Below are 26,906 nucleotides of genomic sequence, written 5' to 3'. Positions count from 1 at the left end.
CGCGGGCGATGAGACACACACAGACAACAGAGGGTTACAGTCAAATCTAGAGAGTCTATTTAACAGCTACTCCCACTCGAGCGAGGGGGAGGCAACAGAATGAAACATACAGCGATATATCAGCAAAGAGAGGGAGTGATGTGGGTGAGGCTGCACGATGACAATCAAATTCAGGTTGCCACAGTAACACCTGTTTGAAGGACCATCAAAACAAGCCTCTTCATGTGATTCGTAAGTCTCTTTTTATACTGCTGCTACTTCTTACATGTTACAGTGCTCATGCTAATCCTCTTTTACAGTATGATGGGTTTTATGGTATGGAGTTAGTAAAATGGTTAGATGGCACCAGTCTCTCTCGGTCTCTCCGTCAGCACTAAACTGATATGACACAGTGTTATAACGGTGCCATGGACATCAAAGCAGTAAACCTTTTCTGAATACTAGTGCTGTATTTCTCACGGCTAAGAGAGAGCGCTTCTGCCATAAATGGTGAAAATGCCCAAGACCTTTTTATTTAAAGTGCCCAGGATGAAACCGCTTCTGTTAAGTAACTGTGATGACAGAAGGGAAAATCTTTTATGTTTGTGACTTTGAGTCATTAACACACTTCAAAATGTTTACTCAATTCTTATGTGAATAAAATAATAACAAATGGATTCTTGTCTATATAATCCTGGCTAATAATCTAATGATGAGATCTGGAGAATCAAAGTTTGATTTCACATTGCTTTTATTGACCTTACTCAGTAAATATTAAATATGATCAAGTTTGTATTTTCACAGAATTTGCTTTAGCTGGGAATGGGATTAAACTTTTCACAGTGCCGGGTCACACATATGAACATTCAGGTATCCACCCTTGCCTTCAGTTGTTATGTACACAAAATCATGAATTGTGGGAAACGCTTAATTGCTGTTTCCATGTCCTGTTCTCAGATTTATTTTTAGTCTGGTTATAGACTGTGATTGTGATACAAAGAAATCTGGATTAGTTGTAGGTGGGACTTCAGCTGAGTCGTTTACTGTGATTTATATTAAACCCAGCTGGATCTTTGGGATTCCTGGATGAGGACAAGATCTACCTTTGTGTTAACTTTAAATCAATTACGAGCAAGACTTTCAAGCTTCTATTGTGCATTTGGGGTCACAAAACAGCATTTGATTAAAACCGACAAAAAACAGGGGTCCCACTCGAAGTCAAATGTCAAATTCATGGACTAAAAAGCTGAATTTCCATGTCCAGGATGCCATGAGCCGGGATAATGTACTGTAGTGTATACCTTGAGTTTATAAAAATGTATCTTAAATGTGTGAAATGAATAAACTGTGCCAATAAAATTGTAGTCAGTGGAGACTTGGACCCGGAAATAGTATTCCTTACGTCACAATTTAAAAAGTGGATTACATTTCGATAAATGGAAACTCACATTTAAAGCAACAAACAAAAATCCATGATATTCCATCACTTAAAAATATTAAATTCCCTGACTTTCAATGTCTGGAAAAGACCTTTTAAAATTCCATGATATTCCAGAAATTCCATGACTTGTGGGAACTCTAAGAAGAGCAGATGGAGCATCAATATAAAGAAATCAAAATGTTTTTTGATAATTGTGATCTTTCGGTGCCTAAAAACGTAAATACATAAGATTTGTAAAAGTGTGCACTTATTTACAAGGTGCACTGAAAACTCTTAAAAATAAAGGTGCTTCAAAGATCCTTTGCCATAGACGGGAGCAGGGGTGGGCATTTCTGGTCCTGGAGGGTCACTGTCCTGCAAAGTTTAGATCCAACTTTATTGAACACACCCAAGTGTGTTTGATACGGGTTGGAGCTAAACTTTAAACGACAGTGGCCCTCCAGGATCAGGAATGCCCACACCTGGACTAGAGGAACCATTTTTGGTTCCTCAGAGAACCAGTTAGTCAAAGGTTCTTCAAAGAACCACATCTTTCAAATCTTTTTATAATCTAAAGAACTTTTTGTGAAACAGAATGTTAAAGGTTCTTTATGGAACCATTTGGCCAGAAATGTTTTTTCTATGGCATCATGAAGCACCTTTATTTGTAAGAGTGTATAAATTAATCATGTGATAAACCGCAATATTTTATGTAATACATTTCAACTTTCTTACTACACTCTCAGAAAAAAAGGGACAAAAGTTGTCACTGGGGTGGTATCTTTTTAAAAGTACACTTTTGTAGCTAAAAGGTGGTGCATATTGGTGCTCAAAAGTAGACATTGGTACCGTACATATCTGTACCAAAGTGGTACATATTATAGGCCCTTTTTAAAAGGTACCGTCCCAGTGACAACTTTTGTACTTTTTCCTGAGAGTGTATAATCTTGTAAACATTCGTAATACGTGATTTGCATGCACAAAAAGGACGCCATTGCATAACTTATTGACTGCATAAAATCAATATTTTTTACTTGTAGGACTTTTGCATTATTCATTGCTAAGCCAAACCCAAAAACTCATTTCTAAATTATGCTCGGCAGCCTACTTTGTATCCCACATTCACCCTGACATCCCTCACACATCTTATTTTGAAGAGCAGGAAAAGTTAAAATCCACAAACTAACGATTGAATCTTATCTAATGTACTTTGAGTACTTAAAAAACAAGGAACACCAAAGCACTAAACAATAAATTAGGGCTGCACCGATACAAAATCTCTGTGCTGATACCGATATTTAATTATTTAGAATGACTTCAGTAGTTGTAGCGGGACGGCATTCGTCAAACTTTTATGACCCCCTCCCCCACCCGGTGACAGTTGCTATCTGACAGGTCGTTTTTATGACCCTTTGACAGGGGGGCGGGACCATCAATCAAAATCTGTACAAGTTGTCAACTTTAGACAGAAAGTATTTAATGGTTTTATTGCCGGTCATTTAGAGTGATTGTTTTTCCTGAGTGTGTTTTATGTCAAGCGTATGGTGTCATGTTTAATGACGGCTCGTGTTTCGACATTTGCTGTTTATTGACATTTGATGTCAGCTCTCACCCTTCCTCCCTCCTTTCGCACAAGACCTGCATTCTTTCACAGGGGTGCGTGTTGTAAAGCGATTAAAGATTTCTAAAACTCAATGCTGGTAAAACAATCCCCCATTACGGTGTCAAAAAAGTAAAATGTTTATTTTAGATTTAGACAAATCATGAACAATGCTACGATTAAAACATTTGTTTGTAACATCACAAGTTATTTAATTAAATATTCCGTATACATGTATAGTTTAAGCAATGATCTGAGCCATAACCTTCGGAGCCGGCAATACTATAATCTTTAGACGAAAGTCTAAACTAAATACAATTTTAAACGGTTCATGAGGTCCGTGAATCTTTTCATGACCTGCTCTATAGTTTCACGCATATTAAAGATCCGTCGGTGCATGACAAAGCGCCGGGTGAACGGTCATATCTGCCATTTTAAAATAAAGTTAATAAATGTAATTCTGTCCACTATGGCAAAATAGGAGTTTATTTAAGATTTAGGGGAATCTTCAACCAAGTCTCTGATTAAGACATGTGTATACGTGCACCGATGGTGACAGAAAACTTATATCTGACGTTAATAAACTTTTAAATGTTTTTAAGATGTCTTCACCTCATTTTAGGGTTTATTTTTAATTAAAGGCTTCTTAAAACATGTGTGAATATGTGTATATTATACAAAGAGTCTTATATTGTCTGCTCTGACAAAAATAAATTATTATGTAGATTTTAGGTCAATTGCCTGCGTGTATCTTATAAATACAAATTGATAATACGTTTGTATTGGCAAGAGACTTCTTTAAAGTCACGCAAGAATAAATATTTTAGTTGTAACTGGTTAACCTTAAATGTACTATTATCTATTCAACTATAAGCTATATTTTACTGAACAGCCTCAAAGTTTCTGATGCTGAACTTATGACCGTATGTGATAGATATTTCACAGCAGGGTCGGTTTGTAATCTAGGTAGAGTCTTTTAAAACTGTAATGTTAAAATGTAATATGGACACTCAAAAATCAAAAATAAAGCATTTGTTTGTAACAAATTATTTAATGAAATATTCAGCAGCGGTATAGCGATGAACAGTGCCAAAACCACCGGGGACACCAATAACACATTCTTTAGACTAAAGGCTATTTATTTTAAACTAAATAAAAGTTTAATCTTTTCAGACATAGTATTCTGATCACACCATTAGATCGCGCTCCGGCGTTTACAAACATACGCGGATGAATGTTCATATCCACCGTTAAGAAACTTTTAAATGATTAAAAACACTTTCATATCATTTTCTGAGTTTTGTTTTAAATTAATGACATCTTAAAATCAACTGTGAATATGTGTTTATTACACAATAAATTGTAATTCTGTCCGCTCCGGTATAATAGGGGTTTTATTTTAGATTTGGGACTTTCTTTAACCAAGTCTCTGATTAAAACATGTGAATGCGTGTACTAACGTCGCCAGAAAACGTACGCTGATGCGCACATATATCTGGCGTTAAGAGCCTTTTAAACGTTTTAAGACATTTCACACCCTATTTTGAGTTTAATTCATTAATGTCATCTAATATCGAAGTGTGTACATGTCTATTTACGATAAATGTAACACGGTAAACATTGTCAAAATAAAAGGGTTCTTGAACATGTTATTCCAGTGGGTGTTTCTTGTTTTGCGAGTGTTCGACATATTTATTGATGTGGAAAAAGTTTGTTGTTTGGACGAACAGTTTCAGTCTCTCTCTCTCTCTCTCTCTCTCTCTCTCTCACCAGTCCGCTATCAACCAGCAGACAACCCCCCAGATGTCTGGACAGAGGGAGTGTTGGTAAAATAAAAGAAACTCAGCCCCCATTGACAAAAAGTAATAGGTTTATTTTAGATTTCAGGCTTCATTACTCAGATACAGATTAAAGCATGTTATTTCTTATTCGTAATTTAAAGAAACTTAGAAGTTTTAAGACATTTCAACACACATCCTATGATGACATAAACCCTTGTGTTAGCCCTTAGAGGACAACAAAACGGGTGCAAATATTATTTATCAACGTTTGATGTTGTTATAAACCAGGTTGTCACATACGTGACAACAATCATTGCTTTAAAGACAAAACACATAACAAATTTGACATTTTGTTAAACATGGTTGTGTGCGTCCATAAACACAACATCAGTTAGGACATGGTTCTACATAATATTAAAATCACGGGCTTACGCTAAATAGGTAAACCTTAATTTTTACTAAATAAAATAAAAATAAACTATTTGAACATATTATCTGATATTAGGTTAGGTTTAAGATCGTAACATCGTAAAACCCCCAGCGGATATGGTGTGTGCGCGCGCGCGTGTGTGTGTGTGTGTGTGTGTGTGTGTGTGTGTGTGTGTGTGTGTGTGCGCAATGGATGTTATCACGTGGTGCGGACCAAACGACCAACGCTGCGGGGGTTGTGAAACGAAGAATGAGTTCTGAACACAGAACCTTTACCAAAAACGTAACCCCGGATTAACACATCACAGAACAATTTGAACAACCGTGTCGGATTCGTACACACCAGAGGACTGTTTTATGTTTTGCAGAAACTGTGGAAACTTTTGATGCTGCAAAGGTGTCCGGGTTCGCAAACAAACTATCAAACGCAACGCGGCGGAAACAGTGGACACGAGCCTTTTGTTGCTGAGAAGGCGATTGAACTCAGAAACAAACAAGCAAGCAAAGTTGTCTACGAAACTACAGATTCTTGAAAAAGATGGCACAAAGATCATTCGAACGACTACGCAATGGCCAGATGGGGTATGTGTACGGGACCGACCTTTTTAAAGATATGCTTAAAAAGAACTACAAGCGCGAGATGTCCAATCTACTATGTACTGTGATATACAAAGAGGCCAATGTGTGCATGCCTCCAAACTATTGCGAATCTAACGCCGGTCGTGTAACCAGACTCAAGGAAAAAACAGATGGTGTGAAAATTATAGGTGGCTCTTTCAATAACATGGTACAGACAGTTGTACAGGCCCAAGAGGAACCCCGTGTGATTATTAGAAAGGCCCTAGAGATATTTTATGAATGTGACGAGGCCGAGTTCTACATCATCAATATCATACTTATGTCGGCCTTTGTAATTGACGTATGCATTGATATCCTTGTAAAGAAACGAGAAATTAATGTGTGTGAAATCATAGAAAATGCCGTAGATTTCATGTTTGAAAAGGGTCTTGGATCATGCATGCACTATCTATGGTATCTAGATAATATCATAACGGTTAATGATGACTAAAAAACCATACCTGTGAGCCAATGGTATATTTTACGCAAGTTTTACAGTTGTTTTTTAGTTTTCCAAAAGTTTCATTCTGTTTTATTTTTACTCAACATTATGATGGCAAGCCATGTCCGTCAACAATTGTATACTTTAACAAAAACTACGTTCTAGTAGTTTCAATGTATGGTCACTGTTGTTTTTCATCATTGATTTTGTTAACTGCTTATGTTTTTGTATGTTTTGATGTACCGATTTCATAAAAACAAAAAATATACAAGGATTTTTGGTCTTAATGTCTGTGTTGTTACCATTAGAACATTTAGACATCTTGTTCAGACAACGTGTGACATTGCTCATTCTTCATATGTTTTTGCAAATCCACACAGAGAAATGTGAAAGATTAATAGAAATTATATGTGGCTACATCACATGTTTTTTCAGAGGCGTAAAAATAAAAGTCAACAGTGTTAGTATGAGGATCTAAAACATCACATGCACGATATGATCCTAATTTTGTTACCTGACGTCTGTCACATAGCCAAAGATCATCTACTTCATGTCTCTACGAATCCTGACAGAGCTTTAGTTTCATATACACAACACATCAAATGTAAACCACGGTAAACTAAATACATTTGACAGTCAAGATCTCTAATTTTCTGACAAGCCCAAAAAAAGATGATGAGGTCATTATCAAACATCGCTCACTTTTAAGGTACCGAAAGGTTTTTGTTTATTTTAGTATAACTCAACACTGAAATTTTAGTTAAGCACACAGAAATGCACAGATTTTACGTTTTCAGTATACATGTGTACAACACATAGTGATTTCAGTCTCAACTAGATCGATGATCTATCAATATTAGCCACAAATGTTGTTTGTATGCGTGCTCTGATTTCACAAAACATCCATTTACATTCAAAACCTTTTGGATTCAACGCCTTAAAGTCATCAATGTTATTTCGTTCACATCAAACGCACCAAAATTTTGAATGTGCAAACTGTTTTACTTCGTTTTAAACATGTTTGTGCGGTTTCGGTCTAGATTTTTATAGAAAACTTCAGAACATGACACCATTTTAACATTTACAAAAGGATGAAACATTTTACTTTTAAATGGATCCCATGAGTATGTGTTGCTGTGACAAATACCTTTGATTGTTTGGAAATTATATGAATGCAGAGAAACAACGCAAAAGTTTTGAACTTTAACATAATTTATATGCGTCCTGATTTTTAAAAACAGTAAGCTGTAATGTTTCTTACACACAGATCTAAACACATCACAAGTCTCAATGTTTAATAACATAAAAACCTGTATGCAAAGGTTTGTTGGCGTATTTTTAGACACAAGCTGTTTATTTTCATCTTTAAACAAATGTGTATGACAAAAGTTGATCTGCCTGAACTGACACTAAGGATCGATGCCGAAATGTTAAATCTAAGTATTTGCAAAACAACCTTCACCGTCATATAGATGTTTTCAATCTAATGGTACCTGATTAAATGTGACCATACTATTTCAAACATTACCAAGTTGTAGATGGTTGTGACTCAAGTTACAAAGGTTTTAACAAACATTACTGTTTGTCACGGTGTGTTTCATCGCATTGCTGATGTATGCAACAGACTCTCAAGTTTTATGTTAAAAGGATTACTAAAAATAAAAACCTAAGCATTCTGTATTATGTTGGTGCTGATGATTTTACAAGTTTACAGTTTCAAACATTTTGCTATATTCGCTGTGAAAGATTTAGTAAATAAATCTAAAACATAAACAGTGTTGAAGAGTTACCTTAATCTTCTAGCAACAATTTTCAAGAGATTACCAACATGTATGATGTACTAACTGTCAGGGGATCTGTGATATTATTTTCTGAAGTAATTAGCTATCTAATGGCTACTGCACAATAACTTAAGCGATAAAGAGTTTGACAAATGTTACATAAACTATAGAAACGAAACAAGATAAATTACAAAGTCACTGGCATGAGGTTTACACTTAAATAAATCACGCAGATGTTTAAAGTGGTACATGTTTTTTTATTTCTCATCAAGTAAAAGAAATACATCATATGTTATCATTGTAGTGTAGAAATATCACAACGTTTTTCACGACCGGTTCATTTCACAAACAGCAATTTGATCATTATTTGATATTGTAAACACACACAAACACACAGTAATAGTCTCTGAAGATTCTACAGAATACCATTAGCTTTTTGTCATCAAGTTTGTAACAGATGTATCACGAAGCCTGTTTCATGATCTTGAAACCAAACAGTCTGTGGAATCGATACACGTAATGTGTATTGATTCATCAGGCATTGTCGTATCCTTCTTGGGGACACAGGTCCATTGGAACATCATCAGACATTACTTGAGCCGTACAAAGGGGTGTGTTGTTGTTGTAGGTTGATGGTCCCCCATCAGATACTGTGGAGGACTTAATGAGTGCACAGGTCCAACTGTAGGTTCTCTCATATACATATTGCTCTGGGGTGGGGGTAGCGCGAATGTGTTGGTGTAGCAGTAGGAGTCCATAGTTTCTTGAAACTTGTTAGGCAATTGTGTTTGAATGAATCATACTGGCACCGATTTAATGACTGTAACGGATAGGTGGAGATAGGAGTCCTGGAGTTAGGGACACTCCTCTCTGAGGGGTAACAACTGCACTTTAAACATCTGCGTGATTTATTTAAGTGTAAACCTCATGCCAGTGACTTTGTAATTTATCTTGTTTCGTTTCTATAGTTTATGTAACATTTGTCAAACTCTTTATCGCTTAAGTTATTGTGCAGTAGCCATTAGATAGCTAATTACTTCAGAAAATAATATCACAGATCCCCTGACAGTTAGTACATCATACATGTTGGTAATCTCTTGAAAATTGTTGCTAGAAGATTAAGGTAACTCTTCAACACTGTTTATGTTTTAGATTTATTTACTAAATCTTTCACAGCGAATATAGCAAAATGTTTGAAACTGTAAACTTGTAAAATCATCAGCACCAACATAATACAGAATGCTTAGGTTTTTATTTTTAGTAATCCTTTTAACATAAAACTTGAGAGTCTGTTGCATACATCAGCAATGCGATGAAACACACCGTGACAAACAGTAATGTTTGTTAAAACCTTTGTAACTTGAGTCACAACCATCTACAACTTGGTAATGTTTGAAATAGTATGGTCACATTTAATCAGGTACCATTAGATTGAAAACATCTATATGACGGTGAAGGTTGTTTTGCAAATACTTAGATTTAACATTTCGGCATCGATCCTTAGTGTCAGTTCAGGCAGAACAACTTTTGTCATACACATTTGTTTAAAGATGAAAATAAACAGCTTGTGTCTAAAAATACGCCAACAAACCTTTGCATACAGGTTTTTATGTTATTAAACATTGAGACTTGTGATGTGTTTAGATCTGTGTGTAAGAAACATTACAGCTTACTGTTTTTAAAAATCAGGACGCATATAAATTATGTTAAAGTTCAAAACTTTTGCGTTGTTTCTCTGCATTCATATAATTTCCAAACAATCAAAGGTATTTGTCACAGCAACACATACTCATGGGATCCATTTAAAAGTAAAATGTTTCATCCTTTTGTAAATGTTAAAATGGTGTCATGTTCTGAAGTTTTCTATAAAAATCTAGACCGAAACCGCACAAACATGTTTAAAACGAAGTAAAACAGTTTGCACATTCAAAATTTTGGTGCGTTTGATGTGAACGAAATAACATTGATGACTTTAAGGCGTTGAATCCAAAAGGTTTTGAATGTAAATGGATGTTTTGTGAAATCAGAGCACGCATACAAACAACATTTGTGGCTAATATTGATAGATCATCGATCTAGTTGAGACTGAAATCACTATGTGTTGTACACATGTATACTGAAAACGTAAAATCTGTGCATTTCTGTGTGCTTAACTAAAATTTCAGTGTTGAGTTATACTAAAATAAACAAAAACCTTTCGGTACCTTAAAAGTGAGCGATGTTTGATGATGACCTCATCATCTTTTTTTGGGCTTGTCAGAAAATTAGAGATCTTGACTGTCAAATGTATTTAGTTTACCGTGGTTTACATTTGATGTGTTGTGTATATGAAACTAAAGCTCTGTCAGGATTCGTAGAGACATGAAGTAGATGATCTTTGGCTATGTGACAGACGTCAGGTAACAAAATTAGGATCATATCGTGCATGTGATGTTTTAGATCCTCATACTAACACTGTTGACTTTTATTTTTACGCCTCTGAAAAAACATGTGATGTAGCCACATATAATTTCTATTAATCTTTCACATTTCTCTGTGTGGATTTGCAAAAACATATGAAGAATGAGCAATGTCACACGTTGTCTGAACAAGATGTCTAAATGTTCTAATGGTAACAACACAGACATTAAGACCAAAAATCCTTGTATATTTTTTGTTTTTATGAAATCGGTACATCAAAACATACAAAAACATAAGCAGTTAACAAAATCAATGATGAAAAACAACAGTGACCATACATTGAAACTACTAGAACGTAGTTTTTGTTAAAGTATACAATTGTTGACGGACATGGCTTGCCATCATAATGTTGAGTAAAAATAAAACAGAATGAAACTTTTGGAAAACTAAAAAACAACTGTAAAACTTGCGTAAAATATACCATTGGCTCACAGGTATGGTTTTTTAGTCATCATTAACCGTTATGATATTATCTAGATACCATAGATAGTGCATGCATGATCCAAGACCCTTTTCAAACATGAAATCTACGGCATTTTCTATGATTTCACACACATTAATTTCTCGTTTCTTTACAAGGATATCAATGCATACGTCAATTACAAAGGCCGACATAAGTATGATATTGATGATGTAGAACTCGGCCTCGTCACATTCATAAAATATCTCTAGGGCCTTTCTAATAATCACACGGGGTTCCTCTTGGGCCTGTACAACTGTCTGTACCATGTTATTGAAAGAGCCACCTATAATTTTCACACCATCTGTTTTTTCCTTGAGTCTGGTTACACGACCGGCGTTAGATTCGCAATAGTTTGGAGGCATGCACACATTGGCCTCTTTGTATATCACAGTACATAGTAGATTGGACATCTCGCGCTTGTAGTTCTTTTTAAGCATATCTTTAAAAAGGTCGGTCCCGTACACATACCCCATCTGGCCATTGCGTAGTTTCGAATGATCTTTGTGCCATCTTTTTCAAGAATCTGTAGTTTCGTAGACAACTTTGCTTGCTTGTTTGTTTCTGAGTTCAATCGCCTTCTCAGCAACAAAAGGCTCGTGTCCACTGTTTCCGCCGCGTTGCGTTTGATAGTTTGTTTGCGAACCCGGACACCTTTGCAGCATCAAAAGTTTCCACAGTTTCTGCAAAACATAAAACAGTCCTCTGGTGTGTACGAATCCGACACGGTTGTTCAAATTGTTCTGTGATGTGTTAATCCGGGGTTACGTTTTTGGTAAAGGTTCTGTGTTCAGAACTCATTCTTCGTTTCACAACCCCCGCAGCGTTGGTCGTTTGGTCCGCACCACGTGATAACATCCATTGCGCACACACACACACACACACACACACACACACACACACACACACACACACACACACACACACGCGCGCGCACACACCATATCCGCTGGGGGTTTTACGATGTTACGATCTTAAACCTAACCTAATATCAGATAATATGTTCAAATAGTTTATTTTTATTTTATTTAGTAAAAATTAAGGTTTACCTATTTAGCGTAAGCCCGTGATTTTAATATTATGTAGAACCATGTCCTAACTGATGTTGTGTTTATGGACGCACACAACCATGTTTAACAAAATGTCAAATTTGTTATGTGTTTTGTCTTTAAAGCAATGATTGTTGTCACGTATGTGACAACCTGGTTTATAACAACATCAAACGTTGATAAATAATATTTGCACCCGTTTTGTTGTCCTCTAAGGGCTAACACAAGGGTTTATGTCATCATAGGATGTGTGTTGAAATGTCTTAAAACTTCTAAGTTTCTTTAAATTACGAATAAGAAATAACATGCTTTAATCTGTATCTGAGTAATGAAGCCTGAAATCTAAAATAAACCTATTACTTTTTGTCAATGGGGGCTGAGTTTCTTTTATTTTACCAACACTCCCTCTGTCCAGACATCTGGGGGGTTGTCTGCTGGTTGATAGCGGACTGGTGAGAGAGAGAGAGAGAGAGAGAGAGAGAGAGACTGAAACTGTTCGTCCAAACAACAAACTTTTTCCACATCAATAAATATGTCGAACACTCGCAAAACAAGAAACACCCACTGGAATAACATGTTCAAGAACCCTTTTATTTTGACAATGTTTACCGTGTTACATTTATCGTAAATAGACATGTACACACTTCGATATTAGATGACATTAATGAATTAAACTCAAAATAGGGTGTGAAATGTCTTAAAACGTTTAAAAGGCTCTTAACGCCAGATATATGTGCGCATCAGCGTACGTTTTCTGGCGACGTTAGTACACGCATTCACATGTTTTAATCAGAGACTTGGTTAAAGAAAGTCCCAAATCTAAAATAAAACCCCTATTATACCGGAGCGGACAGAATTACAATTTATTGTGTAATAAACACATATTCACAGTTGATTTTAAGATGTCATTAATTTAAAACAAAACTCAGAAAATGATATGAAAGTGTTTTTAATCATTTAAAAGTTTCTTAACGGTGGATATGAACATTCATCCGCGTATGTTTGTAAACGCCGGAGCGCGATCTAATGGTGTGATCAGAATACTATGTCTGAAAAGATTAAACTTTTATTTAGTTTAAAATAAATAGCCTTTAGTCTAAAGAATGTGTTATTGGTGTCCCCGGTGGTTTTGGCACTGTTCATCGCTATACCGCTGCTGAATATTTCATTAAATAATTTGTTACAAACAAATGCTTTATTTTTGATTTTTGAGTGTCCATATTACATTTTAACATTACAGTTTTAAAAGACTCTACCTAGATTACAAACCGACCCTGCTGTGAAATATCTATCACATACGGTCATAAGTTCAGCATCAGAAACTTTGAGGCTGTTCAGTAAAATATAGCTTATAGTTGAATAGATAATAGTACATTTAAGGTTAACCAGTTACAACTAAAATATTTATTCTTGCGTGACTTTAAAGAAGTCTCTTGCCAATACAAACGTATTATCAATTTGTATTTATAAGATACACGCAGGCAATTGACCTAAAATCTACATAATAATTTATTTTTGTCAGAGCAGACAATATAAGACTCTTTGTATAATATACACATATTCACACATGTTTTAAGAAGCCTTTAATTAAAAATAAACCCTAAAATGAGGTGAAGACATCTTAAAAACATTTAAAAGTTTATTAACGTCAGATATAAGTTTTCTGTCACCATCGGTGCACGTATACACATGTCTTAATCAGAGACTTGGTTGAAGATTCCCCTAAATCTTAAATAAACTCCTATTTTGCCATAGTGGACAGAATTACATTTATTAACTTTATTTTAAAATGGCAGATATGACCGTTCACCCGGCGCTTTGTCATGCACCGACGGATCTTTAATATGCGTGAAACTATAGAGCAGGTCATGAAAAGATTCACGGACCTCATGAACCGTTTAAAATTGTATTTAGTTTAGACTTTCGTCTAAAGATTATAGTATTGCCGGCTCCGAAGGTTATGGCTCAGATCATTGCTTAAACTATACATGTATACGGAATATTTAATTAAATAACTTGTGATGTTACAAACAAATGTTTTAATCGTAGCATTGTTCATGATTTGTCTAAATCTAAAATAAACATTTTACTTTTTTGACACCGTAATGGGGGATTGTTTTACCAGCATTGAGTTTTAGAAATCTTTAATCGCTTTACAACACGCACCCCTGTGAAAGAATGCAGGTCTTGTGCGAAAGGAGGGAGGAAGGGTGAGAGCTGACATCAAATGTCAATAAACAGCAAATGTCGAAACACGAGCCGTCATTAAACATGACACCATACGCTTGACATAAAACACACTCAGGAAAAACAATCACTCTAAATGACCGGCAATAAAACCATTAAATACTTTCTGTCTAAAGTTGACAACTTGTACAGATTTTGATTGATGGTCCCGCCCCCCTGTCAAAGGGTCATAAAAACGACCTGTCAGATAGCAACTGTCACCGGGTGGGGGAGGGGGTCATAAAAGTTTGACGAATGCCGTCCCGCTACAACTACTGACTTCTGCTTTCGATAGATACCAATACATGATTTGTACTCCTTGTTTCAAAGTATAATGCCCTAATCAACCGCTGTTTTTATACAATTGGTCAATATCCACTATAGGCATAGACCTGTATGAGATTTTGGCGGTATGATAACCTTTAGCAAAATACCACAGTTTCACAGTGTTGCTGTATTGCCATTGCAACACTAAAATGTGTTTTTTCAAAAGTCTTTTCAACTGAACATGGTATGGCAGGTTAAAACAATGCCTATAAATTATAATATTTAATAAAAAATTATTTTTGTAATATACACTCAACTAAAGGATTATTAGGAACACCATAATAATATTGTGTTTGACCCCTTTTCACCTTCAGAAATGCCTTAATTCTACGTGGCATTGATTCAACAAGGTGCTGAAAGCATTCTTTAGAAATAATGGCCCATATTGATAGGATTGCATCTTGCAGTTGATGGAGATTTGTGAGATGCACATCCAGGGCACGAAGCTCTCGTTCCACCACATCCCAAAGATGCTCTATTGGGTTGAGATCTGGTGACTGGGGGGGCCATTTTAGTACAGTGAACTCATTGTCATGTTCAAGAAACCAATTTGAAATGATTCGAGCTTTGTGACCATGGTGCATTATCCTGCTGGAAGTAGCCATCAGAGGATGAGTACATGGTGGTCATAAAGGGATGAACACGGTCAGAAACAATGCTCAGGTAGGCCGTGGCATTTAAACGATGTCCAATTGGCACTAAAGGGCCTAAAGTGTGCCAAGAAAACATCCCCCACACCATTACACCACCAGCCTGCACAGTGGTAACAAGGCATGATGGATCCATGTTCTCATTCTGTTTATTACGCCAAATTCTGGCTCTACCATCTGAATGTCTCAACAGAAATCGAGACTCCTCAGACCAGGCAACATTTTACAAGTCTTCAACTGTCCAATTTTGGTGAGCTTGTGCAAATTGTAGCCTCTTTTTCATATTTGTAGTGGAGATGAGTGGTACCCGGTGGGGTCTTCTGCTGTTGTAGCCCATCTGCCTCAAAGTTGTGCGTGTTGTGGCTTTACAAATGCTTTGCTGCATACCTCGGTTGTTATTTCAGTCAAAGTTGCTCTTCTATCAGCTTGAATCAGTCGGCCCATTCTCCTCTGACCTCTAGCATCAACAAGGCATTTTCACCCACAGGACTGCCGCATACTGGATGTTTTTCCCTTTTCACACCATTCTTTGTAAACCCTAGAAATGGGTGTGCGTGAAAATCCCAGTAACTGAGCAAATTGTGAAATACTCAGACCGACCCGTCTGGCACCAACAACCATGCCACGCTCAAAATTGCTTAAATCACCTTTCTTTCCCATTCTGACATTCAGTTTGGAGTTCAGGAGATTGTCTTGACCAGGACCACACCCCTAAATGCACTGAAGCAAATGCCATGTGATTGGTTGATTAGATAATTGCATTAATGAGAAATTGAACAGGTGTTCCTAATAATCCTTTAGGTGAGTGTATATTAAATTTTAACATCAAATCAATTACATGACTTATTGATTTAAATAATTTTGTGTTAACACAGCTCATACCTTGGAAACTTTGAGTGGCTTTGAAACCTTGACTCTTTAAAACCTTAGTATACCTTGAAACCAATAACCGCCCCTGCCTAATCCACTAGTGTGAAAAAAATATGATTATAGGCCGATGTATCCATACAACAAAATATATATTTTTTTAAAACACAAATGAACAAACCCAATGTATCAAAAACCACACATTATAGTGTATATAAAACAAACTGACAACTACACACACCTGATCCTAACATCTTCCAAAATACAAAATTGAATTTTTGATTACTAATGGAAATGATTGAAATAAAATGGCATTAGCCTAGAGCTATCATTCTGAATAACCATCATTTCCTTTACATAACTGCCCGTGAACAATGAAGTAAAGAGCTGAGAAATGCACACAGTGATGAAAAGGAGAAAAAGTCTTTCAAGAGGTATGAATACATGAATCATGACAGCACTTTCAAAAGACAACCACACTTACTTCAGCTTAGATGAGAGGACTGAGAAAGCAGAGAAAGTAACCAGCGAGTGGTTCGTTTTAACTGCAGGCTCGTCCCACGCTTCATGAACAGCCCAAGGCATCAATGACAACCAAAGTCATCTCTGATGTGTTTCTCAAAAATAAAACGCTTTCTCTTATAAACTATACTGTACGTTTCTGAGGTGTCTAGATTGAGTCAAGACAAACAGTGCACTAATGTAACAGGAGGGTCCTCAGTTAAATGCCATGACGGTGAAAACCATTTGACTGAACAATAAATCCAAAAGGAAAAGCACCAAGGCAATAAATCAAGGAAACCCGTGCACTCCTCTCTCGTACGGCAGACGGTCATTTCGATTTATTTAAAAAGTCATTTCTGTACCGGCTGCAATGAGACCATTTTGACATCTGCATTACACGCAGCAGAAATGACTTTTTCATCAACAGCTGCAAATAGCAAACGCATCTGATGCCTAAACGATAAAAACGGCACACAGATGCGGGCAATAACACCCATCCCACCCCCACAGAAAGGACAATGTCCATTCAATCCACAGCACATGATGATAGCTGAAGGTGATAAAATCAAGGAGCCATGCTTATAATTGCTTTCAGCATTTTCACACATCAGCTCCGAACGTCCCCGGGTACGATACTGCCCCCTTGACACGTCTGTTTATTTATTTATTTATTTATTACTTAGCATAATCCTTGCATCAGCACTTCAGTATCCTATATGAAGACACAAAACCCAGCACAAACAAAGCGAGAGACCAAGTTCAGCCCAAATCAGCAAAGATGTTTATTCTTCTATCCAAAGCGACTTTCAGTGCATTCAAGCTTTACGTGTTATCAGTATATGTGTCTTCTCTGAGATTCAAACCCATGACCTTTGCTAGCTAACACAATGCTCTTCCAGTTAAGCTACAGGAATTATCATGTATATTAGTTGTGTATAGACCGATAGATAGATGCATGGGAAATAAATCACAGATTTGTCCTTCATTGCCCTCTTTGTCATTTCTAAAGCAAGGCCATATAGCCCCTCCCTCCCTGCAGCGGGATAAGGACGGATGGAGGACGATGGAGTGGGGATGCAGGGGTTTATGGGGCAGCAGCTGTGAGTTCATCCTCCTGTTACTGCTCAATGACAGATTACATTACTGTATGATCAAGAGTGATAACGGTGCATTGTTACTATAGTGAAACACTTGACTTACAGGTGAAAGTGGCATCAGCATTTACATACACGCAATGCATTTGACAAAGCGGTCATAAATGGTGTTAACTTCTCATCTTTTAGGTATTTACTGACAAAAGTTTATTTCTACAGTGCTTTTCAATAATAATTATTGATTTAAATTAAATAGTATAAATAACTAATAGCCTTAGGCTAGCTAAGAATATAATAATAATAAACAGCAAAAAAGGAAACAGGACAAATGTAACATTGTATTATTATTCAGTACAACATGATATTGCAAATCTTTCAAAATATCTCAAATTTACATAAAAAATGTAAACACTGTAAATGGAGTTTTATATTCATAGCTTTATTATGTAAGCCTATGTATGTCAAATGTAACGTAAAATGTACAATAAATTAGCAATACACATATACATACGCATCAGCACTTTAAAATCCTATGTAAAGACACAAAACCCAGCACAAACAAAGCGAGAGAAAAAGTTTAACCCAAATCAGCAAAGATACAAGATTTCACCTTTAAAACTGTTGTTCGGTGTGTTCACATTTATTCATTTCAATTATTTTAATCCGTGACTTACAGTGCATTCAAGCTTTATATGTTATCAGTATGTGTATGTGGGAATCAAACCCACAACCTTTGCTAGCTAACACAATGCTTGAGTTACAAGAACATATTAATATGCATACTGTAGTAATACCTGTATGTAAATTGTGATGCCACTTTCACCTGTTTCAGTAAAGTAACAATGCATCATTATCATACAGTAATGTAATCTGTCATTGAGCAGTAACATTCACTCGACAGGAGGATGAACTCACAGCTGTATATTAGTTATATATACATAAATAAATATATATACACATATATGTTGCTCCATGATATGGAATCTACGATACCGTTACATATTTATGAACTCTATTTTTGCATCTTTGCAAAAGCATTACTTATATTCTGTCTATGTGTTTATGTGTTGAGTTATTAAAAAATACAGTGTTTGTTCAATTTCATGACAAAAGTAGCTGTTTTAAAGACACAAGGTTTCACTCCACAGTGGCATTTTTTGAGGGAAAAAATGGTTAAAGAAACAAAAAAAATCATATCTATGACCAATCTCTTACTTTTATCTATTTATACAAGTTAAAAAACACATAGACAAAAAAGGATCGCCGGTGCAGCACAGACGTCTGTATAAAAATAATTTTGTAATAAAGGTGCACAACAATGACTTACGTTTTGATGCACAAAAGTCTAGATGAAGTTAAATGTTATTTGCTGATTCCAAAATGTTTTTTTTCTCAAATAGCAATACTGTAATTATATGTACACAGTACTTTGCAAAGGTTTTATGCCACCATGACAAAATTAGATTTGTTGTTTTTGCAATGTTATATTGATCATATATAATTATTTCTCAGTCTCTTTAAAAGAATACATCCAGAAAATACAGGAAATGTGTATTTATAACATTAAATACTGTATAAAAATGTGTCAAGGTTTTAGGGTAAACTCCGCATCCACTTATTTTTTGTACATATTTCATGTATTTTCAGTTTGTGTGTTTATAAATAAATAAATAAATAAATATGGATGGACATTTAAACTTCAATAAGTCTGGTGGTGATGGTCTAAGATGGTCTCTTTTGCACAGTACTATATATATATATATATATATAGTATTATTATATAATATTATATTATTATATAGTATCATTATTATATTATTATATCTCACACACACACACACTTTTATAATACATAAAAAGTTAAAAGATGAATCACTTTACAGTTTTCTTCATTTGATTTAAATAACGTTTTTAAACGTTTAAAAGTATATGTAAACGTAACAAAACAACATATTTCATTCAAGGCACATTTGAAGTCCTCAAAAGCAAATACAAGACAAATATTTGAATAAAGAATAAGATTCTGCAGGGTTTCTCTGTTTTTCTGACCGGTATCAGATGTCTTTGATATCGAAACATCATCATTTCATTGACAAGAAAACTGAAAAAGTTCAAATGACGCTGATCTGAATCAAAATCTCATTATAATCGGTTTAAAAATCCGCTGTGTAAAATCTCTGAGCTTATATAGAAAATGGAGACTTTCATGCGCGTGAAGTTAAAAGAATAGCTGCTGCGTAACGTAGACGATCATTCTTGCGCATCCGACACCGGCATCGTTTTGCTCCGTTAATAATGTCCTCTTACACACCGACAACATGAACAGATCGTTAACGTTACACGTACAGTCGCCTACACTCGGTTTATGTATTAGAACGCGCGTGTATGTATGTGTGTGTGCGCGCGGCGCGGAGACCTGACGCGTCACAGCTCGCTCTGCACCAGCCGAGGTAAGCACAGGATTTCTGCATTCCGCTCTTTATTACACATAAAGCCTTCAATCTCCGCTAAATCTGAACGATTTCTGTCATTGCATTATGAAAATGATAGGTAAAACGTATGTAAGTTGTGACTTAAAAGATACTTTGTTATTTACCTGATAGCATTGAAAACCGAATAGGACACATCGCACGCGCTGCAACTCCGCAATTAGTGTATCAATCCAGATGGCATGCAGCACCAGAATGAATTCATTCAGGCACCTGCTTCATCATCATCATCCTGTGTGCAAGCTTTTCTTTGTTCCCGGTGTGCCGGGGGAGGAGAACGGGGTGTTAATGTTCTCTCACTTATTTCTTCCGTCAGGCTCCGGTGCTGAAGAGTCTCTGCAGTCGCAGCCGAAGGACTACGGCAGCCAGGTTGAATGTTGGCCGGGTTAAGGAGCGTGGCAGGATGGCGTCCACGGGCACGCAGATCTTTGCCTTCGTGCTTTCGCTGCTGGGCATCTTAGGTGCCACGGTGGCCACGCTATTGCCCAACTGGAAGGTGAGCGCAGACGTTGGCTCCAACATCATCACTGCCATCTCGCAGATGCAGGGGTTGTGGATGGATTGCACCTGGTACAGCACGGGTATGTTCAGCTGTACTTTAAAATACTCTGTGTTGGCGCTGCCCGCGTACTTGCAAACGGCACGCACCACCATGGTGCTTTCCTGCGTCCTGGCGGCGTTAGGATTATGTTTAGCCTCTTTGGGATTGAAGTGCACTCGCTGGGGAGGTGGACGGCGCGCTAAACGCCACGCCGCCGTGGCCGCCGGTGCCTGCTTTCTGACCTCTGGCTTTCTCTGCCTAGTTCCTGCCTCCTGGTACACCAACGAGGTTATTGTCAGCTTCCTAGACGTCAACGTGCCGGAGAGCAACAAGTTCGAGCCGGGCGGTGCCGTCTATGTAGCCTTTGTCTCGTCCGGTTTCCTTTTCGTAGGTGGGTCCATTTTCTGTCTGTCCTGTTCGGGTAAGCGGCACGGCCCGCACGATTTGATACTGATGCCTCCGGATAAACTCCTCTTGCAGCAGCAACAGCAACTGCTGCAACAACAGCAGCAACAGGAGCAGCTTCAACACCAGTACTGCTCTCTCTCGCCTCTGGACAACAAGACCGGCTACAGCGTACAGGACTACGTATAAGGGGGGAAACGTTTGAGGAGCCGGACACGTGCGACGTGCCCCTCAACTCCCATGGCTCTCGTGATTATTATGAGAGGGACCACAGCTCCCTCTTTCTGTCCACACATCTTTTTTTAAGATCAGCAAGCACAAAAACTGGAGGTATTCCCCCCCTAAGCGACATCTTGGAGCAGATGACTGCTAAAGCTCTGAGACAGACTGATAAAGAACGAGATGAAGACGACGAATAAAAGCACATATCCAGCATCCTAGTAAATCTAATTAAAGTGTGTTCCCCTGGGAACGGATTAGCACCGAGAGAATGTTTCTGCTACGTCAAATCCCGAACTCCCCCCCTTCCCAAAGATTAGAACTTAGAAGCAATCGTTTAGCTGCTAACAATCGTTTGATAACCTCTGTTCGAAATATGATGGCAATATGTCTCTAAGAGGCAATGGTATGGAAGACCCCGTGTGTGGGAGATTTGCTTTCCTTTGTATTCGAGTAATGATTGTGTTAATGAAATGTTATTTTGGTAGCCGATAGGATGATTGATATTCTGCCTAAGCATGCTTTCTGGAGCCTGTGCATAATGCAGTGGAATGCCTGATGTAGACTGAATCGTAGCCATATAGCCTGTGCCTAAAGATGTGTAGTATATAAACCGCTCAAACTGTTTAGAGAAGCACGAGGAGGGAGTGAATAGGGGTTGCTGGGTCAGGCTTATATGGGAAATCCATAAAGGCTGAGAGGAGACTGCCCCTTCTTACGTCAAGTGAATGGTTTGACATTTTGCTGTGCGATTTTCCCCCAAAACAATAACACGCTGCGCCGCTGTGCGCTACTCATGCAGACGCTCATATATACACAATCCTGCATGCATGCATTTCATTTCACACTGCCATGAAAACCACATTTAAATACATGCATTGTAGGTTGTAATCCTCTATAGAATCCTCTTGGTATTGGGCTGTCCTAAAATAAGCTGGAGTGTCATAAATCTAAATCTAGAAACAAACCTTCTGTGACACATTCACTTAGATTGGAGGGGTGTGAGGGTCTTGACCCTATACTGAATCTAATCTTCAGGACAATGGAATTTTGTGACCCTGTCTGTGAAATCCAGGATAAAGTCTCAATGTAATTGTGAGATGAGAAGCATAAAGATTTGATTGACATGATCTTACTCAGTCAATATTAAAGATATCAAGGTTATTTTATCTTTCACACAACGTTCTTTGCATTATTTAGGATGATTTTATGTAAATCACAAAAACAGGCAGGGTCATGTTTATTTATGTGATCTTAGACCACAAAAGCAGTCATACGGTTTTTAAAACTTAGATCATCTGAAAGTTGGATAAATAAATAAAGCTTTCCACTGATGCATGGTTTGTTACGATAGGACAATATTGGGGCAGAGATACAACTATTTCAAAATCTGAGGGTGTAAAAAATCTAAATATTGAGAGAATTGCCTTTAAAGGGATAGTTCGGCCAAAAATGATATGAAAATTATTTTTGAAAATGTCCTAGATTTTTTAGTTTATAAAATGCAAGGATATGGGGTCCACCCCTTTTAATTCCATAAATGTGCATCCATCCTTCACAAAAGTAATCCAAACGGCTTGTGGTGGATAAACAAAGGCCTTCTGATGGTAATCTGTGCGGTTTTGTCGTAGAAATATTCATATTTAAATGCAGAGAGAGACGGCGACCTTTGTTTATCCCCTTGGAGCCGTGTGGATTATTTTGATGAAGGATGGATGCACATTTTTTGGACTTGAAGGAGGTGGACCCCATATCCTTATATTTTAAAAACTGAAAGATTTAAGACAGAGGTGCCCAAACTAGGGCCCATGGGTCAAAGTTGACACGCAGTGACCTTTAATTTGACCCGTCATGCCATGTGAGATAAGTAAAAAGGATAAACGTCATTGATGCAGATGTTTATATTTCTAACTAAACATTTTTTAAAATGTAAAATTTTTTGTTTTATTTGTACATTATAAAAATGTAATTAAAGTGAGAATTTTTTTTATGTACATGCATACTTGAAAGTGTACAGCATTCATCACGAAACTCAATAAATTTGGGTACTATAGACTAATAATGAAGAGGTCGAGGCAGTGGCACACAGACAAAAGGCAATTTTAAAATGATTGGCAAAATTATTTATTTTTACAACCGTTACCTTTGAAAATAAATCTATACAAGTTATATGCATAAACAGAGTAATGTTTGCTTATTTATTTTTATATTAGAAAATTATAAATTAGGAGAATCAGGACAACTTTAATTTTAATAACACAGCAACACACAGCCCTCAGTTAGGTTAGATTTTTGGCACATGGTAGGAAAAAGTTTGGGCACCCCTGATCTAGGACATTCTCTAAAATAACTGAAAATGTGTTGGTCTGTAAAATGATCGATATATGCATCTCAGACGGCTTAAGGGTCAGTAAACCATGGGTTTTATATCATTGTTTGGCTGTATCCCTTTAAATTTGTCCAAATTAAATCCTTAGCAACTGCATCCACTCACAAAAATAAAGTTTTGATATATTTATGGTACGAAATTACAACATATCTCCATGAAACATGTTAATATCCTAATGATTTTTGTCATAAAAGAAAAAATGATAATTTTTAAACATACACTGATTTTTGTCTTTTGCTACAAATACACCCGTGTTACATAAGCATGGTTTTGTGGTCCAGGGTCACATGTGCAAAAGTCTTAAGCCACCATGCCACCATTAGATTTGTTTATGCATTGATATAATGAGCAAATATAATTATTTCCCAGTCTCTTTATTAGAATAAAACCAGAAATTTGCATGCAATATTAAAAAAAAAGAATACAATTATATGTGTTAAGTGTTTAGTGTAATCTCCTATTACACTTAAATAATAGCAGGAACCTGCAGGATCTCTTAAACCTAAATGAAATGAAATCCTAATTTCTAAATCTGATGACTTCAGTCTCCTCAAAAAAGTTCAAGATGTGTTTAGTGCCAAGATATGTTACCAGAAACCATTTTGTCCTGAAAATGTACATATTGTGTACATGTTTCCTGTATTTTCTATTTGTATGGTGGTGGCTTAAGACTGTATTTCAGTATTTGGCAGTATTTATTTTCATGGCAGTGAGAATCTCACCTGATGTGACTACAATCTGTTACTGCCCCTACTTACAGGAAACACTCCAAGATCCTTGGCTAATTTCCTTAAATCTCCAAATTTAAATAAGCAGTTACATGTCTGTGTCCCATACTGTATATCTGCTGACAGTCTTTTAAAGGTTAATTTTTACAGACACCATCTCCGGCATGCTGTCGATTACCACATACAAACAAGAAATGTCTTGTCTGCTTGGTTTCTATTCGTATTGCTGTAAATAATTTCACAAACGCGTCTGTGATAATTGACAGCGTGCCCAGATATGGTGTAACTTTGCATTGCCATACATGTCAAACCATCTCCATGTGTGCCATCCCTCTCTCCCGAAGTACTTATGGATGCTGAATGTCTCTAACAGCCAGAACAACTGCATGTCGTGCGAATTTGCCAATGCATGTACAAACAAATCCCCAATCATAAGCATGCACACAACACGAAAACATTCCCTTTCCTGCACCCGACGTCAAGTAAGTGTGTGTTGTGTTTGGATGTGGTCATGCGTTTCAATGCCGCTGAAGGAAGGAATGCAATTTCAGTGTTGTTCTGCTCTGGCAAAAAGCGCTTTGGCAGTGATGGATGGCACCGTGCATTCTTCCTCTCAGATTCCCACAGGCGAGCAGATGGCTGTGCCTCACTCGCCCTCTGCAGGCAGCGGTGGGGACGCGGAGACGGCACAGTCGGGCATCGTGCTGCCCCTCTCTTGGGCACATAATGAGTGCCCATGTGCCATTACTGAATGCAATAACCACTCTCCTCCGACATTCAACAAGTAACCGTGCACTGAAATATTGTGAATGTGCCAAATCCTACTTTTCAAATGTATTTAAAGGTATTATGTTCTGTTTGCCAATTGCAAAAGTATTTAAAGTACTGCCATCTGTACTAGTAGATAACAACATATTAAGGTTTACAGTGCATCGTTTCAGAATTTGCCCCATTAAAATTCCTAAGCACAATTATGTCAGGATCATAAATGGTTTGGGGCAAAAGAATCTAGTTAAAATCTGCGCTTTGGGATTTCATATATACATCAAAGCGGTGTATAATATCATTTTATGCATCGTGTTTGTTTACCGAAAGCACTGCTCAACACCCAAGCATGTTCACAGGAAATCTTCTTTATAAGAAGACAAACATTTACACCTTTAATTGTGTAAACTCATTTGAAAGCAATTTATTTTTCTGTTAGCTTACTATACACTTAAATAAGGATGATTACATGTAGATGTGTCAAAGATACGTTTTGATAATTATAAAAACAAACGAATAATTTATTGTTATGATGCAGCTTGTTTATTAGCACGCTATGAGCCAGACCAAAACGTTTTATCGGTGGCCAATGAAACGATTCTTGATCTGATGAAATAAATGCAGGTTATTTTTTGGTGGATGCATCTGCACTTCTTACTTTGCAGAGGATACTGTACACGTTTCTGTACCGCTGTCTCGGTGTGCTTGTGCAAGTAGTTATATTTTTTTTAATAAAAATTTGTGGAGCAGCATGTTCTTATAAGGGCTAAGTCTTTCATTACTTTGCATCGTTTGGTTATTGTGAAGAAGAGACTTTCAACCTACAAATGCACCTAGATTGTTTTAGATTACATAAAAAATAACTTAATGGTATCAGCATTTATTAGTTTCCTACAAAACCACTAAAAAAGTGAAGGTGTACTGACAGAGAATAGCCGTTTTTATAGTACATCGATCTGTATTCATGAGTGAAAACCTGCAGAGATAAGAATTTAAAGGACAAGTAACAGATATATTTTTCCTTAGGGATTATAAAAGGTTAAGTCTGAATGCAATATGTTGGATGTTGAAAAAATGTATTTGGTGTGCTGTTTTATAAGTTAAAGGAACATGTATCCTATCCAAAGTATATTACAGTGCATTACAAGGTATGGGAATCAAACCCAGGACCTTTTGCATAGCTAACACAATGGGTCTTACAGCTTAGCTACAGGAACACTACAAGGTGGTCTCACAAACATATTTCACAAAAAAAAGATATCATGTTTTGCATAAAGACAAACAGCCATTAAGTCTTTAAAGTTTTATCCAAAGTGTACTACCTTATATGTTTACTATAAGTTATTTTTTCTTTTGCAATTGAAAATCTGGTAAATAAATGTTTACATGTACAGTTACACATTTGGCAGACGATTTAATGGGACTTACGGTGCATTACAAGGTATACATGTGTGTGTTCCCTGGGTTTGAACCCATTATCTTTGCGCTGCTAATGCAATGCTTTACTACTGAGATATAAAGAAACACATTTAAGCATTTATTTATTAAAATTTTGCACAAATAATAGTCCTGAAAAATATTTTAATAATTTATTTTTTTGCTTATTTATCGATTTATTTCTTTTAGTTTTTTCTTTTAATTTCAGTGTAACCTTTTTAACATATTTAATGAAATATGAAATAC

The 26,906-nt window shown here is 36.7% G+C and overlaps 2 protein-coding genes across 4 annotated transcripts in view; one reads left to right on the top strand and one right to left on the bottom strand.

The window, feature by feature from the left end:
- tfb1m (transcription factor B1, mitochondrial) overlaps nucleotides 1-26,906 on the bottom strand; it is a 42,835-nt gene that overhangs the window by 5,256 nt on the left and 10,673 nt on the right. The window lies entirely within an intron of this gene.
- Nucleotides 9-26,731, top strand: LOC135748996 (claudin-20). 2 transcript variants are annotated; one of them, XM_065267344.2, is made up of 2 exons: nucleotides 9-231; nucleotides 20,493-26,731. In XM_065267344.2, exon 2 carries the CDS (start codon nucleotides 20,580-20,582, stop codon nucleotides 21,309-21,311), a length of 732 nt encoding a protein of 243 aa, XP_065123416.1. In that variant the 5' UTR covers nucleotides 9-231; nucleotides 20,493-20,579; the 3' UTR covers nucleotides 21,312-26,731. The 2 variants fall into 2 exon arrangements, with proteins under 2 accessions (XP_065123416.1, XP_065123417.1); XM_065267345.2 differs by lacking the exon at nucleotides 9-231 and adding an exon at nucleotides 19,537-20,137.

This window comes from Paramisgurnus dabryanus, chromosome 17, assembly GCF_030506205.2.
Source record: "Paramisgurnus dabryanus chromosome 17, PD_genome_1.1, whole genome shotgun sequence".
In the NCBI taxonomy this organism is placed as follows: Eukaryota; Metazoa; Chordata; class Actinopteri; order Cypriniformes; family Cobitidae; genus Paramisgurnus; species Paramisgurnus dabryanus.
Note: the sequence above shows the minus strand (reverse complement) of the source record. Positions and strands in the feature narration are given on the sequence as shown.

What these genes read in the sequence shown, in the direction of transcription:
- LOC135748996 (XM_065267344.2), top strand. Translation starts at nt 20,580, where the DNA reads ATGGCGTCCACGGGCACGCAGATCTTTGCCTTCGTGCTTTCGCTGCTG.